General features: G+C 38.8%; 3 protein-coding genes across 3 annotated transcripts; all 3 read right to left on the bottom strand.

The window, feature by feature from the left end:
• Window positions 1–397: 397 nt before the first annotated feature.
• On the bottom strand, window positions 398–2,794 carry LOC117911066 (subtilisin-like protease SBT3). The gene has a single exon (XM_034825232.1). It carries the CDS (start codon window positions 2,724–2,726, stop codon window positions 426–428), a length of 2,301 nt encoding a protein of 766 aa, XP_034681123.1. The 5' UTR covers window positions 2,727–2,794; the 3' UTR covers window positions 398–425.
• A 442-nt stretch (window positions 2,795–3,236) lies between these two features.
• LOC117910523 lies at window positions 3,237–10,864 on the bottom strand. Its single transcript, XM_034824619.1, has 2 exons — window positions 10,455–10,864; window positions 3,237–5,200 (listed from the first exon to the last, which is right to left on the bottom strand). The coding sequence occupies exon 2, from the start codon at window positions 5,169–5,171 to the stop codon at window positions 3,576–3,578; it is 1,596 nt and encodes a 531-aa protein (XP_034680510.1). The 5' UTR covers window positions 5,172–5,200; window positions 10,455–10,864; the 3' UTR covers window positions 3,237–3,575.
• Window positions 10,865–11,668: 804 nt separating this feature from the next.
• LOC117910525 (thioredoxin M3, chloroplastic) lies at window positions 11,669–15,381 on the bottom strand. The gene is made up of 2 exons (XM_034824632.1): window positions 15,110–15,381; window positions 11,669–12,310 (listed from the first exon to the last, which is right to left on the bottom strand). Exons 1-2 carry the CDS (start codon window positions 15,306–15,308, stop codon window positions 11,991–11,993), a joined length of 519 nt encoding a protein of 172 aa, XP_034680523.1. The 5' UTR covers window positions 15,309–15,381; the 3' UTR covers window positions 11,669–11,990.
• Between the last annotated feature and the right edge of the window lie 48 nt (window positions 15,382–15,429).

Genomic DNA, 15,429 nt, shown 5'->3' with positions numbered 1-15,429 from the left:
GCAGACTACAATTTCTTGCATGGGATGCAGAGTACATTATAGCTTTTGAGCTTGCCACAAGGAGACTTCAACCAAGGACATTCTTATCCCCATTCTCAAAAGAAATAAGAATATTCAGCAAAGCTGAGTTCAATTTGAGTGTTTAGATTGATTTGGTTGGTGCTAATTGGCATAGCAATCACTTACTAAAACTTATTGTCATTTTGCATGGTGCTAGTGAAATTGTATGTTAATGGACAGCTTATTGGGTAGATGAGAAGAAAACTATCAAGTAAAAATAATTTTATTTGTTTTGAATCCTGTCAGACTGACATGCATTTCTTAATCAAGTTGCCAGCTAGGTCCCATGAAAATCTATGCTCTTCCGAAAGAAATGATCAATCAACAGCTCACAAGGTCATGAAATAAGATTGATCAGTTACTGGTCAAGTTCTGATGATAGGTGCAATGGCGGAGACAATAGGACTGCTCACAACATGAGTCCCATTAGCCTCCCACCAGGTTAAATACCCGAAATTTCCAATGTAATCGCTCTGTGGTCTGGCATCTCCCAGATTGATCTCTACCGTCATGTTGAATTCAGCCTTGCTGTACTTTCCTGCGAAAGATACTACAGAGGGCTGTACAGAAACTTTCATTCCTGAAGGTAGCTTCACCCTGGCATGATAAACGGAATGGGTATTCTCTACATTTGTCAACACCCTCTTGAAGGTGTAGCTTGTAGTGTTAGTATTGTTGAGGAGGACCATAAATGAAGGGTAATTTAGGTCTAGATTGGCTTGATCACAGCTGAACTTTGATCTTCTGGTGATGATCTTAATCTGTTTGCTGGTGTAGTTCAATCCACACAGGAAATTGATGTAGTCTTGGGCCTCTATATCATAAATAAGTCCTGGGTCCATGGCCTTGTTGGGGTCGATGTGCCCTGCTCCAAAATCAAGAGGAGTGCCTGCAACTCCGGTGGTCATATCCATGATGGGTCCCTTGGTGTTATCAAGCAGGTACGCCGTGGTCATCATTGCCGAGCGAACGGCAGCTGGGCTCCAATCTGGGTGTGCTGATTTCAGCAGTGCAGCTAACCCAACTGCATGGGGAGAGGCCATAGAGGTTCCAGACAAGAGAGCGTAATCGGTGAGCAGGTAATCGTCCCCTATGGGTGTAATTCCTCTGTTGGGTGCCCATGCAGCTAAGATATCCACCCCAGGAGCCAATATATCAGGCTTCAATATCATTGGAGCCCTACGACTAGGACCTCGTGAAGAGAACCAAGCCACCATAGGAGCTGGTTTAGCACCCAATACTGTTATCTGGAACTTAATATCAACTACAGGATTCTCTGATTTGATTATGTAGTCCTTCACCAAATCTCCATCCTTGGGGCTTACAGCCACAAATGGCATGTAGAAATCACTGGGCGAGAGAAAAATCCCTGAGTCTGTACTGAATATGGCTCCGGCAGCTCCTACTCTCTCCATTTCATCTGACTGGATTCCTCCTGATTCAGAGAAGTCGCAGAACACAATCTTGCCTGCAGCATCTTTTGGGTCTATGGCATTGTCCTCACAGAGTTCTTTGCTTCTATTTCCATGACCGAAGTAGAGAGGAACCTGGGAGATTAACAAGTCTGCCGGATAAACTGATTTTCCTCTGATGTTCAATATGCCATTGCCCAGTGAGACGTCAGCGGCATAATCTCGATCAATAGTCCCAGCACCAATGGTTGTAATCCAAGGAGCTCCATTGAATATAGTGTAACCATGAGGACCAGAGTTTCCAGCTGAACAAGACACAAAAATCCCTTTCTCCATGGCTGCAAAAGCTCCAACGGCAATTGGGTTTTCTTCAAAAGTTGTCTCAGAGAACCCCAGTGAAAGTGACATGAGATCAACACCATCCGCTATGGCTTGGTCTATTCCGGCTAATGTGTCTGAGGCAGCTGACTCGTAAGTATCATTGTAAAAGAGCACTTTATACATGGCAAGCCGAGCCTTGGGTGCAATGCCAGTAGCTGTACCCTTGGCATAGCCAAAGTAATTGGCGTCTGCCACTGGACTCCCAGCTGCTGTAGATGATGTATGAGTTCCATGTCCAAAGAAATCCCTTGGGGAATCATAATCATCAGGTGTTGATATGTTCAAGCCTCGTTGCTTCAGTGCTTTACTGAAAGACCGTGCTCCAATGAGTTTTCGGTTACAAAGAGAAGAGTTAAATTCCACCCCAGATTCACAGGCACCTCGCCATCTATCTGGCACAGGAGCCATTCCCTTGTCCTGAAAACTCTCACTCTCTGGCCAGATACCAGTGTCGAGTATACCAATAACCATGTCTTCACCAAAGTTGCCCCCCGGCCATGAACCAAAATTATTCTCCAGGCCAAGAAATTTTGGGGTGTGTGTGGTGTGGATTGTTCCAAAGGTCTCTGGGTATGTTGCCAGGTGGCCGGGCATCTTCTCCAGTTGATCAAGGTGTGACTGGGACAGAACAGCACTGAAGCCATCCAACACATGGTTATAGGTGTAGAGATGGGTTGGGAGAATACCATCTGGTGAGTAGAAGGATGAGAGGGTTGATAAGTACCAGTCATGATGACTGGAGAAGGGAATTGGCATGGCTGATTTATCCATGTGAACTATATAAGTTCTTATATCTTCTGACTTGGAAGATGTTGTAACAGCTGACAGAACAAGAAGGAGACATAGGAGCTTGAAAGGAGTGACGCGTTCCATGGTTGGAACACTGAAACCATGTGAAGAGAAACATTAGGACAATATGAACTTATATAGGCCGGTTTTGATGTAGAGGACAGTTTTCCCAGCGATTGAATCTAAAGGTGCTTAGAGAGAAAACAAACCAAAAAAATAAAAGAAAGAAAGAGAACTTAGCGTTTGGACTTTCTGCTGAAGCCTGGGCAGATGTAACCCAGTAATTGCAATGGAGGCCGGCTAGCAATTTTGCATAGCCATGGTCATCTAGGTTGTTGCAACATTGCTAGAATTGAGGCCGGCAAGCGAATTTGTATTTGTATGCGGATGGTCATTCTGCCACTATCCTAATACAATGTTTTTGAGTTAACCTCCACATGTTGTTAGTAAAGCGAAGGAAGCAATATGTATAGGAGAAAGACAAGAAGCAATGCTCGCCTAAATGAGAGGGGATGATACAAGCAATAGTAGAGGAAAAACTGAAGGTAAAAACCAAAATGTATTAACGATAGGCTTTATGCAAATTCTAGAACAAGAAGCACAATAAAGTCAGTAAACCCTGGATTCTGATAATGAAATACAATGATTAAAATGCAAGTTAATTTACATATGGATCTCCCATTAGCAGTTGTTCAGTTACATCGATCAGGCATGAGTCCAACATGGAAGTTCTGAAAATGAACTACAGACCCATGTAGGAGGAAAACGTAAAAATGAAAAGCCAACATGCCCCTAGCCCATCCTATCAAGTATCACCTATTATATAAATGAAGGGAAAAAAAAAAGAGGTAGGCAATAATAAGCATGCCTCAACTGTGATCCAAAACAAGTTAGAACATGGCAAGTTACAAGAATCGGCAGCCAACAGATCTTCTAGCCACCAACTGCATCAAGGAACTTCCTCTTGGTTACTGGTTCCTCATGCAACACGACAACATCCTTCACCTTGTCAAACAACCCCTCTAACTCATTCACACCAAACTTTCGATAGTCCAGTGGTTTCTTGTACCTTTGTTGGTATATTGCCTCAAAACAACCCAGGAAAATCCGACAAGAATAGCTCACTAGGATCTCTTGCAACTCATGTTTGAACTGTTCAATATTTTGATCATTGATTTCACATCTAGAAGCCAACAGACCAAACTTTTCTTCTCTCCTTCTCTCATCATGTTCTTCTACAACCACCCTTTCATCATCTGAGAACTCATCTGAAGACGCACAGCCAGTGATATTGTCCATGTTCTCCTCCTGGATCCCCTTCCCTTTCTTCTCCTTCCTTGCCATTATCAATGGAGGAGCACTTGGGCCAGCCTTTGAGTTTCGGAGGTAGACAAGCTTCCTATGGCCCTTCCCCTCTACGGCCAATGTATCAGCCATCTTCTTGAAAAGATTCACAAGCTTGAAAGCTCCATATTCTGAAACATAAAGAGGCCGTCCAAAGAGTTTCTGGTAGTCAGAAGGAATGCGGGCAAGAGGCAGGCACCCTCCTGATAGTTCAATCAGTCTTACCAGCTGTGCCTTTAGTCCATTTAGGTCCCCAGGCTGCACCCACAAGGTCGATTCATTTTGTTCACCATAAGAAATAGGTCCTGCTGAAGCTTCATTCAAACCAGATGGGAGGCTTTGTGACCTCAAAGTCGGAGGAAAACAAGACATGGTGATTGAAGAACTACTGTTGAATTCAGATAAGGATTGTGATATTATTGAGAAATCCCTTGTGCTATAATAACCTTGTGACATTCCCCTATATACAATTGCCTCTTCTTCATTTTGTCCATCTGGGTTGTCATTGATATGGCAACCCATGAGACACCCAGCAATATCAGCTGTTCCTCCACGAGGGGGGATCAAAACCTTGGTGGGAGGCACAAAGCCTTCCCCACGAGCCACACTAGGCCAGTCCCAAACAAACCTTCCAGCATTGCACAGGGCAGATGCCACACCCACTCCAGAAGGAATTACTAGAATGACAGTATATCCACGTTGACCAAGTATGTGAAGTGCAGGAGCAAAATCAACATCCCCAGATATCAGCATGATGGAAGAAGGTGGAGGATTGTCAAGGGCAAACAGGAACATGTCAACTAAGATAGCTTTGTCAGCTGCATCCTTCCTCCCATTTGGAACATCTATGAGTTTGACTCCTGTTCTCTGGCAGCCCTCTCTGAGCCGCCTGGGAAAGGCATTAAAATCCCCATATGCAGAAAACATGGTAACAGCACCTCTAATTACAGGATGGACACGCAATGCCATTCGGATATTGCCAGCTACATCTTCAGGCCGCACATCACTTGGGACAGGGCAATTCTCAATGTCCCAAAGGATAGCCACAGAACCATGTGGGGCGGTTCGACCTTGCTGATTTAGAAGAGGTTGAAGAGGATTCGCACTTGGATTCATCATATGTGTTCCACTTTGTTCAGAGGATTCTGAAGATACTATCAAAGCTGATGTATTTGGATCAGCCATTAGTGCTTCATCAAACACTTACAAGGTTCCTGAAAAGGGCCAAAAGAGGGGAAAATTTGTTAAGGCATAGCTGACCCCGGCCATCCCAATATCCATGCATAGAAACTGTTGCTAAAGGAATCATATAGCCAGCTTCAGATTTCAAACTATACCCAATTTTATTTAAACTAGAATTCTAAACAAAAACACGAGCAAACTTAAACTAACAGCACATGTGTTCACTAGTTGCCCTAGAACACAACACTCCTGATATAGCAATCAAATTTTAATTGTTCAATATAAGTATTTAAAACCTTGGCTACTTTCAATTGTGTAATCAATCAAAGTCGCAGTTAACCTGGATTTAGATTTCACAATCCAAAAGTCAGGACAAGGAAGCAAAACTACATCATAAATGCATAAACTTGAAGAAATATCTCCACAATTCTCCCCCAGATTAGTAGCTTCCTGAAAAACCTTTCTGGGACACCAAAAAATTAGTAGAGTCCCACACTATGTGCAGAAAGCCAAGGAGGCTTCCAAAGGTACATCGACATATCCAAAGTTTTCTCTTCTGGTATTTCACATCAAAAATAAAACCGTGTACGGAAATTTTGATGTATTTTATAGCACATATTGTTGGAGCTTAGAAAAAAATTAAGGTTGAATTTGATAATATGCACATCGATTAAAAAAAAAATAGAATAGCTCTATCTAGCTTAGTGGATCCTTGCGCAAATAGGTAGGCCAATGATCAACTGAAAAATGAGCCTTGAGCATGATGTCCCAACTTTGATGTGGTAATAAAACATAGATCACCTCCATGAAACACAACAGAGAGAAAAAGAACTTAAAGCTACAGCCTGGTTGAAATTCATTTCTGAACTCATGGTACACAACCAATTAACATAAACTACCCAATTCTAAAGTAGAATTTCCACAAATCTGACAGTGCAATGGCCCTACTTGATACAAGTTTCAACCCAACAAAAGAAACACTAACCAACTGCAAATCTCCAACTAATAAGGGATGAAACTTTCTCCAATGTCAACACCCCTTGTTTCTCATCACTCTGAAACAAGTCAGTCACTGATTTTTTAAATAAAATGTTCAGCATTCATTTTCTGCATGTATTACTAATCATAGAAGCAGAGAAGGTAAACCAAAGATGTTGTTGATAAACAAATAACATCAAGATTTTAGTTTTGATTTTAACATCCATTAGTACCAAGCAGGAAACTAAAACTATAAGCCATGAAGTGATGAACATAATGCATATAAAAAACAAACTTAAGAAATACCATGATAATTATACCACCAATAATTTAACAAAATTAAAATAAAAAATAAAAAAACCACCTCATAGAGATGTATTCTCTCATCTTATCTCAATCAAGTCTCATCCAAACTACTTGTTCTCAGCTAAAGGGTTTCATTTTCCCATTCTTCTATATCTGAACTGGTCAGCCTTACATTTTCTTAAAGCACCAATCAACATTTTTTTTCTCAGCATCACCTTAAATTCATTTTCACTTTTCACTCCTTAAAAAAATTACTCTCAGTGCATTTACCCACTGATCATCCTGTACCATTAAGCATTGATAATTTCACAGCTGCATAATAAAAATCTTCCATTAATTTGACAAGAAACTTCTAGGGGATGCCCTCATAAAAGTTGAACAAAAAGTTCCCATGAGCATATCACATTAAAAACTAAACACAGCCTACAAAATAGTAGATTTAGCAATAGGAGAAAACTATGAGATTCACAAAGGAGCAGGAAAACAAGGCATCAAAGTTGAACCTAAGCTGGATATAGTGATATAAATTCCAACCAAACATGCTGCTTTTATTCTTTTGATACATGAGGACTCAAAAATAGAGATGAAGTTTCATCTCTAGCAAGCTAGGATTGGTTGTCCTCGGTGAGTTCAGCTGTTATGATTAATGGAATGAAAAGCATTGGATCCAAGCTTCTGGCCAGACAAGGAGATCCTTTATCCCCCTTTCTGTTTGCACTAGTGGTGGATGTACTCACGGTTTAGGTTTAGTCGAGAGCTATGAGTTTGGGAGAGAGAGAGTATCTCAGTCTTTCCAATGTAGAACAACTGAAAAGGCTAGTTATCTATGCTTTATGGAGGAAAATGAGGAATTAGGGAATATGGAAACAAGAAAGAAAGAAAGAAATTCAAATTTAAAAAAATAAAAGGAAAAAAGAAAAAGGACACCTATAAACCTTGAAATCTCACGAAGGTCCTCAAAGAGTCTCTAAATAGACTAGAAAACAATAAACCTCACTATTAAAGTGAACAAAGCCTACAAAAATTACAATTCATTCTATTTCCACTTTACAATTCCAATACTTATTTATAGACTTCAGAACATCCTCAAAACTCAACAAACTATTAAAAAAGAAAAAAGTGAAAGAAAAATGTTAAAAGAAACCTAATCTATGTAATAGCCCATCCTCAATAATTGAATTGAAGCCTAAAAAAAACTTCCAATTAATTCAAAGTACAGATTAAAAATGTAGAACCTCTTAAATTGTAATAGCAAAGAAATTTCTTATAATAAGAATTTTTCTAGTAAATTTTCAGATTCTAAATGAGAATCAAATAACCAACCAGAAATTAATAAGACCAAAACAATTATTAAATTGTATACACACTCTTAACTAGGTCAATCTAAGATCTGTTAATTTTCTTCTTTTTGAGAATAGACATTAAAGGACACATCCTCATAACTCCCACCTTTTATAGACACGATTGTTTGGCTTATCTCGCTCATAAGGTAAAATATCCAGTATCAAGGGCACCCAGAGAGTTCTTCACCTGGACTTAAACCTCATAGTTACCATGAACAAGAGCACTATATTGGGCATTGACATGCACAAGGAGAATTCGGGGGGATCAATGTCCTTTATAGGCTGTGAGATGAGTGATTGACCTTTGAAATACAAAGGTCCTTCCCTACGGGGAACCTATGAGCACTAAAAATCTAGGATACCACTGTCAAAAGAGTCTTGAGAAGGCTATTTGTCCTCTAGATGGGACTACATCGATTCAAAGGGATTTCCTATAATCCATACCTGGAGAAGGTTCTAAAGATCATCTTATCAAGTTAGAGGTGGTTTGTAAACTAAAGGCTAAAAGGAAATTAGGTTCAGAATGGAAGGAATGTGTACAGTTGAGCTTTCATTGGTAAGTGATCAAAGAGATCTCCCAAGGAGATATCATTCTATTATCAAAAGTAAATATGGGGGGAGGGGGCACAAAATAAGAGACTAGACGTCAATCCTAGTTACAGATTCACAGCATTGTCCATAACAAGTCATTTGCAAGAGTTACCTAGACTCAATTCATCACATTAGATACATTATTGGAGATGGATCTAAGATTAAGTCTTAGGAGGATTTATATATATATAGATAAAGGTCTTAGGAGGATCTTTATAGAGGAGATCTACCTTTGTATTATCTTTTTTTTTTTCTTTGATCAGTAAAAGCAATTGTATTAAGAGTGCTAAAAGAAGAATGCTCGAAAGTATACACAACGCATACAAGGCATTAAAGCCAAAAAAGAAAAGAGAAAACACAAAGAACATAACCTTACTTACATCCTAACCAATCAAAAAAATCAAATAAAGACCACAAGCTAAAGCCTACATGCACCTTGACCCATTCCAAAAAATGTACAAAAAGGACTACACAATAGCTTGGTCCACCAATTCGGTATCTTCAAAGGCTTTTATATTTCTCTCTTTCCATAAGGTCCAAAATAAGCATAATGGGGCTGCATTCCACACCTTTTTCCTTTCTTCCCAACAAAAGAGTTATGCCAGCTAACTATTGTTTCCTTGATTGAAGAGGGCATAACCCACTAAACATTAAAAAGAGCAAAAATAAGTTGTCAAATCATGATTGCCTTAGGACAATGAAGAAGCAAATGATTCATTCATTCCTCTTCCATATTACACAAATAGCACCTACTTGGTAAAAACTAGCCCTTCCTTTTTAGTTAATCCAGAGTTAGAATTCTTCCCCAAATACCTTCCCAAACAAAAAAGCTAACCCTATTCAGTACCCAAGATTCCAAACTATGCCTGAAGGAGACACTCTAGCATTGCAAAGAGCTAGGGAGGAGTAAAAGGATTTAACAAGTAAAGAGGCCTTTCTTTGAAGCCCGTAAGGACATGACATCTTCATCGTCCTTTCTAAACACCCTATCTATGCAACCTTCTAAAAAGAGCTTCCACCTCTCTTATTTCCTATCCATTGTTATGTTTTGTGAATACAGGGTTCCAATGACCCACTTCTCTTATCTATTCCCACAAATGAGTTACCCAAGCTTCTTTAGAGGAGGTTAATGAGTACAAGCTTGGAAAAGCCTCTTCCAAGGAATCCTCCCTACACCACCTATTCTTCTAGAAACACGCTCTTCTACCATTCCCCACCTTAAAAGCCACCATTTTGCTAAACTCCATCCACCCATTCCTGATGACCTTCCAAAGACCCACTCTTTCCCTTGAAGCACCAAAACAACTCTGAAAAGAACCCAACCACTCAACAAAGTCTATCATACACAGTGTCACATTATTTAAGTGCACCCTTATCCACTCTGAAAAGAAACACAAGAAGTATTTTAGCACTAAATACATTTATTCCATATCTCTAAAAGATATACCATTTCTCTCCTTCCAAAAGTTCAAAATATGGACAAAGGGGCAGCCTTCCATGCTTTCTTTCTCATCTTCCTGACAAAGGATCCATCCCCCTTGAAGAGGGTAATCACACACAGTAACCTGAATAAAGATAAAACTATCTGCCACAGAATTCCTGTTTTGGTGCAATGAAGCAGGAGGTGGTCTACTGATTCTTTCTTGTTTTGAGAATAAATTATGTGCATTATTCATCAATTCCATTTTTTTTAATACAAGTTAAGCTCCTTTTTCTCTTTTAAGAACGGTAGCCAACCAGCCATACCTCAACACTGATAGCTAGGTCCCAAGTCCCCTCCCAATTCACTCATGACTTGTGGAACTGAAAATCTATGATCGGCCAAAGGCTCAGGGATCTTTGTGTGGGCATTCGCGTAGACGCGCGACTCCACATACACATAGAGGCATCAACTTAACTAAGCCTAACAGCAATTTGGCTTAAGTTTCATTTTATAGAAACCAAACAAAAAAAAATTAAAAAAACAGATTCAGAATGCAATTCTCTTCGCCCCTTCCTTCAATTTCTCACCAACCAGAGAAATGTTTCATACCCAAAAATATAAATAGAATCTAATAAATAAAAGTACCTGGCGTTGCGATTCTCAAATTTTCACAGCTTCCCAGGCTCCTGTCCCGAAAAAAATCAAACAAATTAAATCATCCAAAATAAAATCCAAAACAGCTCATCCAATATTACACTCTATAATTGATGATCAAAGAAACATTGCCAAACAGGTCCTGAAAGAAGAGAAGATGAATCCTGAAGAAACCTAGATTCCGTAGAAAGAAAAAGGAAAAACAAAGCGATCCAAAGTTTTCCCGATAAAATATCTGAATATAAAACCTCAGACGAATTCAGACGTTGGAAAAATCGATATTGAGAAAGAGAGAAAGAGAGGTGTGCGGAGAATGGGAAAGAACAAGGGGGTGCCCTGCTTTTTGCACTCTGCAACTGAGATTTTGGGTAGAGACAGCAGAGCAGAACTGGGCAAGGGAGGCATTTTTATGGCCGACACCTTGGGCCTTTTATTGGACTCACCGGCCCAGTTTGAGGGACAACTAACCGCCTCTACCAACTCAGTAAACGACGTCGTTTCGAGTTAGAAATGTGTTCAATGATTTTTCCCCTTTCACTATCACGAGGCTTATTTAGACATCAAAGTCAAGTCACAAAAGCTCGTGGAAATAATATAATTATTTTGTCCTAATTTTTTCATTAAAGCTTGTTTAAACAAAATATTAATTTTATTGTACATGTTCATAATTACGTTGAAAAGATAATATAGGATCGACATGATCATGATTACACGTAGTCACTCGATGAATGAATGTTGGAACCCGAACTAGTCCTAACAACCACATTAAGTTTACATTTGGTAAGGCCAAATATTTCCTTAATTTTTGGATCATGCGAAAAACCTTAAAGCATGGTTCATTACCATCACAAGCTTAAAGGAGGAAAATGAAGATGCTAAAATTTCAAAAAGTTACTATTTCTATCGCTTCTACAATCAAAAGTTTAGCATAAAGTTCAGCAACAAACCATTGTGGAGAATTAACAAGCTTCTTCTAATTGGAAGAAAGAAAAAGATTTCATATCCACAACAATCCCTATCACATTCATCTCCATCCATTTTGACCATCTGTGGTAAAACATGGCGGCCAACTAGGGTTAGCAGTACAAGCACTTGTCAGATTGAGATAAGATAGTTGAATTAGAACCAATAACATCCACTGGAGAATCATTCTATCCATTAGTATCCAACCACGTTCTACCTCCAAGTTTATAAAAGAGAGACAGTTAATAAATGCAAATTGACCGACTTTGAACCTTTTATTGTTCATTAACATTAATGATGCACAACTTGCATAGACATGAAATGCATTCAGATTCCTAAAACAAGCCGCACAGTCGAGGTCATATGTACAAAACATAAACTCATACCAGCTCATTCTTCAAAAAAGAAGAAGAAGAAGAAGAAGAAGAAGATGAAGAAGAGGAAGATGGTAACTAGAATGTACAACCGTGTCGTGACAGGCTGACAGCAAGATATAAAAATGATATGACATGGGGGAAAATTGATCAATTTCCCTGGATGGTCTAGTTGTGAAACAAACTGGGATTAAGATGAGAGGACCCTCTCAATGGCAGCCACATAGAACTCCTTAGGCATGGTTCCAACTACAGATTCACGTTTCTCTCCATTTTTAAACAGCAAAACCACTGGCACAGCCTTAATTTCATAGTTCTCAGCAATATGCAAGTCATGGTCTGTGTTCAGCACAACGCATTTAAGTCTCCCTGCATAATCTTCTGCAATCTCATCTATCACCCGGTGAACCATCCTGCAGGGTCCACACCAACTAGCATAAAATTCAACCAGAACAGGGATTTCGCTGTTCAGAATTGATTTTTCCCATGAGTCTCCAGTGACCACTGCAGCTGCATATTCCAAACATAATGTGGTTAAGAGGACCATCCAATGTTTCACCATGCCTACCTTACAGATATCTCTGCATATGAGTTTGATTTAATCACATGACTAATTGACATGGAGAAAAATCATTCAAAGTCAAAAGTTTTCCCTCTGAGCAGATTGCAAATTTCTGAAAATGGTCTAAACAACCATAAACTACCCCTAAACCATGCAAGGAATGAGGGTTGAGTGAGAATAGGAAAAAAAACCTGATAAGCTCAGACAGAGAGAGCACAGCGCTCACCCAATCCTTCATTCTGCCACATATTTGAAGAGTGCTGAAACTAAAGAGTGTAGTTATTTCATTTCTGTGGTATCCATTTTTTTCTTTCATTTTTTCACTTTGTTCTAGTTTCTTCCATTTTGCTACTGTAAACTATTACCAATATACTGAAGGCAAAACACCCAGGTAGCAAAGAAGAATATAAATCGAAAACGTTAAAAACCAAAAATGACACCATAAAACAGAATCAATGTTCCAACCCCGAGAAACTCAAATTAAATATTTTATTAAATAGAAAAGAATACAGTTAATCAAACAGAACAACAGACAAAGTGGAAGGATAAGAAATGAGCAACACATTTTAAAAAACAAAAAATGCATCAAAAGTAACGATAAGGAGCATCTGAACCAAATAGGTTAAATAAAAATATAGTCCAGACAATGGGAGGAAAACCAAAGGGAGATCTAAAAATATTGTACATTGGTTATGGAGAAAGAAAATTATGTGAAAAACAAGAACACTAGAAGAAGAAAAAAAATATTGATTTCAAAATCTACATAGAACAAACAAAAGAAAAAGGCCATAAACATTTATTTCCATCCACACACAAAAGTCAAAGACAAGATGCAATTAGTTCAACAAATGAACTACAAGAAGAACATAATTAACAAACTAAAACTGATGAACCAATTAGATATGCACTTGCCTGAGAAAATCTAAACAGAGAGAGAAGTGAATAAACAATAAAAAGGAGCAAAAATTAAGGGTCAGAAAATAATATGTAGAGCATTAGCATTTAAACATCACCACCACCCGACCCCCACCCAACCCCACCACATCCATGCTGCCTCCTCACCTCTTCTCCCCCAATTTTTTGGAAGTTATTTCGACATGAGCATAACCCATAGGAGTCTAATGTCACATCCTAGGAGGCCCATATGGTTCCGTTGTAACATTTCATCCAACCAGATTGTATCAAGAGTTCAAAATCATCATTCCCTCTGCAAATTTTCAGAGAAGCAATCCCAACTTGACCAACCCAGGAAAGGAAATACACTTCAAACTGGTCAGCATTTTATTTAAAAAATTATATATAATAAAAAATAATACAGAAGTTGCTTCAATGTTTTTGTCCAAACTTGAAGAGAACCGCTTCATTTTCTGATATTGGTTCTATTTGTAACTAATGAATTGCCATCACTGGGTCATCGTCATGAAGCAAACTTTAAACTTCAACATCTATCTCCATGCCAGAAAAAAGAAGCAAAAAAAAAAAAAAAACCTCCTTCACAATTTGGAATCCCACCCCAATCCAATAAATAAAAGTTGCAAAAAATATAATTCTGGCCATTAAAAAAGGAATAAGAGATAAATATAAGGATACTCTTGCATGACACCCAATGACTTTGGTAGTGCCTTTTATCACAAACCTTTACAAATGATTGGCTCTTTAATCAAGAACTAGATCTGGTTTTTATGGAGATGGCATAAAAAAAGGAAAAATTTAGAAAAAAGTTGAAGCTTTTTCTCAAGATTCCATCTTCACCAAAATGCTAACATGAACACACCGCACTTTGAGGTTTTCAAAACATTATCCCTCAGGTCAATTTATAGTGAGATAAATGGTTTATCAACCCCATCTAACACAATGATAAGCTTTTTGTAAATCAATAAAGCAGATGAAAGAAAATATCAGGGAGTAGGGTAGAAGCTTCCCCTAACAAGATTCTGACAAAATTGCTGAGGCAGCTAAAAGATGCCAACACATCCAACCAAATGTCCCATCTAAGATTGAAACAGATAAAGAAATTGGCTAGTTCTATCCCCCATTAACGAATCTAAGACTTTTCATAAGACCCCAAACCGCCACTATCCCAAATCCTTAAGTTTGATTGCAGAGAAAACTGAGGAAGAGAAAAGAAAACGAGAACATAAAAAAAAAATTGAGTGCTATGTTTCCGATGCCCTAGCTTCCAAAAATAAACTTAATCAAGCCAAACAATCAATGAGTCTGAATTTCTTCAGCGTCATTGACAGAAACTCCAAAACTCAAATATTCAGTTTCATCTCTTTGCATGGTTCTCTCAGCAACCAAACAGACTTTAACTGCATCAAACCAAATTTCCACCCATAACCACTAAAAAAGCTCAAGAACAAAAATCAGATTGCAAGAAACTTCCAACACTCAAAATTGAAAATTTCAATATGCGACCAAAGCCCACACAACTAGAATTTAAGGCTTCATCGTGGTCAAAAGATCGGATCAACCGCATTCCGGTGAATGCCTTGATCTCATTATTTTCTCATCAACATAAACTCCAAAATTCAAAAAAATAAAGAATAAATAAATAAATCAGTTTCAGCTACTTCCCTACATTTTCTCAGCAACCAAACGATCCTAACAGAACCAAATCAAAATTTCCACAAGTGAAAAATATAAAAACAACTCCTAAAGCTAAAAAAATTCCCAAGAACTCAAATTAAAACAAGAAGTTTCCAAGATTGAGAATCGAAGGGTTGAATAGAGAAAGGGAAGGATACCTTTGTCGTAATCAGCGGAGCAAAGAACCTTGAGACGGAGAGGTGGGATTGAAAACCTAATGCCCCTTTTGGCGTGGAAATGAAGAGCATAGGAGGGTCCGCCGGAGCGAGGATAGGAGAGAGGAGCGAAGAGTTTTCGGGTTTGGAGAGAAGGGGAGAGCGGTGAAGAGAGAGGAGGAGGATTGGAGCAAGAAGCCATGGTTGAGCAGAGACCAGAGAGGGGCGTTTGGGGGAATCGAAAACGAGAGAGAGGTGGGTGGAGGAAGAAACGAATAGGAAAGTGAGAATGGAGCACGTTTTTTCTGATTTCCTAGCTTCGA

The sequence above is a fragment of the Vitis riparia genome, chromosome 3, assembly GCF_004353265.1.
Source record: "Vitis riparia cultivar Riparia Gloire de Montpellier isolate 1030 chromosome 3, EGFV_Vit.rip_1.0, whole genome shotgun sequence".
In the NCBI taxonomy this organism is placed as follows: Eukaryota; Viridiplantae; Streptophyta; class Magnoliopsida; order Vitales; family Vitaceae; genus Vitis; species Vitis riparia.
Note: the sequence above shows the minus strand (reverse complement) of the source record. Positions and strands in the feature narration are given on the sequence as shown.